Source organism: Limulus polyphemus, unplaced genomic scaffold, assembly GCF_000517525.1.
Source record: "Limulus polyphemus unplaced genomic scaffold, Limulus_polyphemus-2.1.2 Scaffold3501, whole genome shotgun sequence".
Taxonomy (NCBI): domain Eukaryota; kingdom Metazoa; phylum Arthropoda; class Merostomata; order Xiphosura; family Limulidae; genus Limulus; species Limulus polyphemus.
Window position 1 is genome coordinate 89,304 of NW_013669111.1, and position 5,654 is coordinate 94,957.

Sequence of the window (5,654 nt, forward strand, 5' to 3'; positions counted from 1 at the left end):
CCTAATTCATCAAACGACTAACAAAGTAGATTACTTCAAATACCACTATTGCCCTAAATCTTACTGCTGACCTAATTCAATCAAACACTAACAAAATAGATTACTTCAAATACCACTATTGCCCTAAATCTTACTGCTGACCTAATTCATCAAACACTAACAAAGTAGATTACTTCAAATACCACTATTGCCCTAAATCTTACTGCTGACCTAATTCATCAAACGCTAACAAAGTAGATTATTTCAAATATCACTATTGCCCTAAATCTTACTGCTGACTTAATTCATCAAACGTTAACAAAGTAGATTACTTCAAATATCACCATTGCTCTAAATATTACTGCTGACCTAATTCATCAAACACTAACAAAGTAGATTACTTCAAATACCACTATTGCCCTAAATCTTACTGCTGACCTAATTCATCAAACGCTAACAAAGTAGATTATTTCAAATATCACTATTGCCCTAAATGTTACTGCTGACTTAATTCATCAAACACTAACAAAATAGATTACTTCAAATATCACTATTGCCCTAAATCTTACTGCTGACCTAATTCATCAAACACTAACAAAGTAATTACTTCAAATACCACTACTGCCCTAAACCTTACTGCTGACTTAATTCATCAAACGCTAACAAAGTAGATTACTTCAAATACCACTACTGCCCTAAATCTTACTGCTGACCTAATTCATCAAACGCTAACAAAATAGATTACTTCAAATATCACCATTACCCTAAATGTTACTGCTGACCTAATTCATCAAACGCTAACAAAGTAGATTACTTCAAATACCACTACTGCCCTAAATCTTACTGCTGACTTAATTCATCAAACGTTAACAAAGTAGATTACTTCAAATATCACTATTGCCCTAAATCTTACTGCTGACCTAATTCATCAAACACTAACAAAATAGATTACTTCAAATATCACTACTGCCCTAAACCTTAATGCTGACTTAATTCATCAAACGTTAACAAAGTAGATTACTTCAAATACCACTACTGCCCTAAATCTTACTGCTGACCTAATTCATCAAACGCCAACAAAATAGATTACTTCAAATATCACTATTGCCCTAAATTTAAATATCATTAATCAAGTTTCTAAAGTTATCTTTCCCTTTGAATTAGACTTTTAACTTAAATGGTTAAAATAATTCCTTGCTCAAGTAATATCTGATTTAATTCTGTTCCTTCTGATGTCCGATTCATAGATACAGGAAAAAGTGTCATAAAATCAATATTCTAAAGGCTAGCACAGAAACATGTTTTTTTATTTTATTTTAATGTGTTTCTTTTATTAGGAGCATTAGTCATCATTAGTATCTACTAGTAATTTAACTACAATCGATTCAAAACCTTTTAGCTTTTCAAACAGTGCTAAACACTCACCTCGTCTTTCGGAAGAAGCACAAAAAGATAAAGCTGTCCATCAAACCATGCCGTAGAAAGATCAGCTACCTATAGAGGAACATCTGGACTTGTTACCTCGAACAGTTGACAGTTTACACGTAACTTATCATAGTCTGTACAAAAGTTGTACCAACATAATGCATTGGATAATGTTACGAAAGTAAAAAAAAAATTTACGTGTAGATACTTTATCATCAGTCTCATTGATCACCAGTTTCTTTGGCATAAGTTTGTGTTTTTAATGATAAAATTATGTTATGAATAAGGAAGGTAACATTTACAGCTAGGGTGAAAGTTAAATAGTTTTTTTTTTGGGGGGGGGGGGCTTGTTTTCAAGCCCATTTTCTGAGTAGCTGTGAAGAAACTTGACTCTCCCCCAACTGCAAAACAGTACAACATATGGGGGGGATTGTACATTTTAGGCAGGGGGTTTAACCCTCTCCTTGTAAATCAAGCCCAGATCATATCATTAAGAGGTAATTTCAAATTTTCCTTAATATCAGACCCTTTTTTTCAGTACATAATCCGTGATATTTGATATCAAAAAACAGAATCCTGTATTGAAAAAAATCCCAGTATGTGCCAAGTGTCTAGACTAGGAGAAAACAAGAATTTATTATTCTCTGCATTAAATACAGACCTTTGTATTCAATCACTTATATATATATCAAATTTTCTAATGACTTTTTTTTTTCATCAAACAGTAATAGTGAAGCTTTCTGATAACCAAAGGTTAGAGATGAAAACCAAATTATGACAATAATTCAGATTTAGTCTTCGCAAAATCTGTTTAACACAATAAAAAATGCCAATTTAATTACATAATATATATATATTTTTTTTTACATATAAATTAATCTTTAAAATCTTAAATTTCAACACGTGTACATGAACTGTTAGGAACTTATCTTAATCTCTGTTCAATATTCATTTGTAAAAACTGACAGACTACGTAGTTCAACAGTTTTTCAGTGACGTAAAAACAAACTTGTTTCTGTACTTATTGAACGAAGGCTATCGTAACTGAATAAGGAATATACTTGATATATATTTGAAAACATTAACGACAACTTACTCCTGGGAACACCCTAACCATCTTCACGGTAGCCGACTGTAGTTGAAGCAAGGCTAAGCCGTTGTTTCCTAACTCAACAACAAAAAGGGGATGTTCCACAGCTTCTTGGTTAGCAACTGGTTTTATCTTAAGTTCTGTTGTTATATCCGAACTTTTGAGACCCAGCGACTAGAATAATAATAAGAAAATGTTTAACTTTAAAACAACTTATTTCACATTTTAGAATGACTAAAATATTACTGTCACAGGCGTAATAAACTACCGAAACTTTTATTCTTTGCTATTTTTACAGAAAATCTAGTTAGTTCTGTAGAATTTTCATACACAAGGGTTATCTGAATAACCAATCGTAATTTTAAAATGACAGACTAGAGATAAGGCAGCTAGTCAACAGCACCCACCTCCATCGCTTGCCTCACCAAATAATTGGAATTGACTGTCACTCCTATAGTGCATCTATAACTTCAAATCGCAGAGTTCATTTCTGTGGTAATGGGGGTGCAAACCACGAATCATCAGATTCACAATCAAAAACATTAACTACTAAACCGAGCCTGGCCCTTTCCAGACTCTTACTAAACATGTTACAGATCCTATATTCCTTCACAGCATTCAACTGGATTTCTACACTCCATATGGCAACTGGATCTCTTCAAAGAAATAAACTATAATAACGTCCTACCTCTAGGCTCAGTTACGGATAAAACAATCCAAATCGTACTTTATTTTCCTTACAGAAATTTGTGACCAGCTCTGGAGCTGGCAGGAAAATCCAACATGCACATAGAAAATATGGTGATTATAAAGAAAACCTCATATTTCACCTAAAGTTTTATTCAGGATTGGATATAGTGTTTTAAAACCATAATATACTGTATAATAAAATCATTTTGTTTTTCTGACAAACCATTATTGCTTTTTTAACTCTCTCACGTTCAACAATATGAGGTTAGTAATTTGAATAAAAAGGTGTGTCAGTGGACAGAATATTGTGAAGATCAATGACCACAACCCACGATTTTTGAAACATCTTGTCCCATCTTTAAACTTTCCTTTAAAGTAAAGTTTGTAAGTTGGATACAAAACAAGAAAAGATAAGTGTATGATTTTACTCATGTTTGATTAATTACAGCCCAGAATAAAATTTATTATCTGTATCATTGAAATCAAGACACGTTTTGATAAAATTCAGTTTCACCAATTGTTCAAGAGTGGCTATTTTTTTTTTAAGGACGAATTAAAATAAAACGCAACTGCCTATCTGTTACTAGATATTTACTGTTTCAATCTTGAGGAGAGGAAATGGGAAAACACACATATATATACAAGTGTGGAAAGTAATTACCTACAGTCAGTAAATGGGAAAACACATATATACACAAGTATGGAAAGTAATTACTTACAGTTAGTAAATGGGAAAACACACACATATATACACAAGTGTGGAAAGTAATTACTTACAGTCAGTAAATGGGAAAACACATATATATACACAAGTGTGAAAAGTAATTACTTACAGTCAGTAAATGGGAAAACACATATATATATACAAGTGTGGAAAGTAATTACTTACAGTCAGTAAATGGGGAAACACACATATACACAAGTGTGGAAAGTAATTACAGTCAGTACATGGGAAAACACACATATATACAAGTGTGGAAAGTAATTACTTACAGTCAGTACATGGGAAAACACACATATATACAAGTGTGGAAAGCAATTACTTACGGTCAGTAAATGGGAAAACACACATATATACAAGTGTGGAAAGTAATTACTTACATTCAGTACATGGGAAAACACACATATATACACAAGTGTGGAAAGTAATTACTTACAGTCAGTAAATTGGAAAACACACATATATACACAAGTGTGGAAAGCAATTACTTACAGTCAGTATATGGGAAAACACACACACATATATACACAAGTGTGGAAAGTAATTACTTACAGTCAGTAAATGGAAAACAAACACACATATATACACAAGTGTGGAAAGTAATTACTTACAGTCAGTGAGGCTGATGATGAATAACCTCCTTCCTCAATCAAGATGACGTGTACAGTTCTTGTGACGGGTTCAACGCATGCCAGATGCTTGTGGCTTACAAATTCACAGCTTGAATGTACACACACAAAAATGTCGTACTTTACTAAACTACCTTAATTTAAAATCTCATCTAATGGCAACTAGTTCTAGAAAATCTATCTTTAAAAGCTAATAGAACATAAATTTCAGACAGGAAATTTGATATTTTATCAACTGTAGTAAATTCAATACCCAATAACAACTCTTAGCACATAAAATACCCATTTTTTAAAATATTTCAATATAATAAAAACAGAACAGAACGGACAATTGCAGAACTCTGAAAATGATAAACAGTAAAGTAAACTAGTCACTATTTTTTTTGTTTCTTGAACTTTTGTGGAGTTTTTAAGTATTGCTACAGATACGGCCAATATTACCTCCTGATATAAACTTCTCTCAAAAATTCTTTTGTTTATATATATACAAGAAAAAACAATGGAAATATGCAAATAGTCCAGTCTTCCCGTAGATGAATGAGGGGCTAACAACGCAAAAAGGAATCATTATCCTATAACCCAGCCTTAAAGAAAATACCACTTTAACCAGTAATATATCTTCTGAGGATGCGTATCAAGCCGAGATACCTAAGAACCAATAACAGTCTACTCGAAAAGTGGTAAAACAATGGAGCTTGTGAAAAATTACAATAAAAAAAAAAGGTAACATTCAAAGTTGTCTAACTGTAATGTTGAATAAAAAGATAACTTTGCCAGATTCACTGTTGAACGAAGAATAATCTAAAGACTGAGTTTAACACAGCAGTAGATCTACGGTGCCCACGAACACCTAGTGTTAATAGCAGCACGATCAATGGTTTTAATACAGCAGTAGATCTATGGTGCCCACGAACACCTAGTGTTAATAGCAGCACGATCAATGGTTTTAATACAGCAGTAGATCTACGGGGCCCACGAACAACTAGTGTTAACAGCAGCACGATCAATGGTTTTAATACAGCAGTAGATCTACGGTGCCCACGAACACCTAGTGTTAATAGCAGCACGATCAATGGTTTTAATACAGCAGTAGATCTACGGCTGTATTAAAACCATTGAT

General features: G+C 32.8%; 1 protein-coding gene across 1 annotated transcript in view; it reads right to left on the reverse strand.

Annotated features, from left to right (window-relative positions):
* LOC106469461 (ER membrane protein complex subunit 1-like) overlaps positions 1-5,654 on the reverse strand; it is a 31,914-nt gene that overhangs the window by 18,846 nt on the left and 7,414 nt on the right. Inside the window, exons 6-8 of the mRNA XM_022397994.1 lie at positions 4,517-4,625; positions 2,501-2,668; positions 1,405-1,473 (exon numbers count right to left, since the gene is read on the reverse strand). Coding sequence (XP_022253702.1) covers positions 1,405-1,473; positions 2,501-2,668; positions 4,517-4,625 — 346 coding nt within the window. The remainder of the gene's footprint in view (positions 1-1,404; positions 1,474-2,500; positions 2,669-4,516; positions 4,626-5,654) is intronic.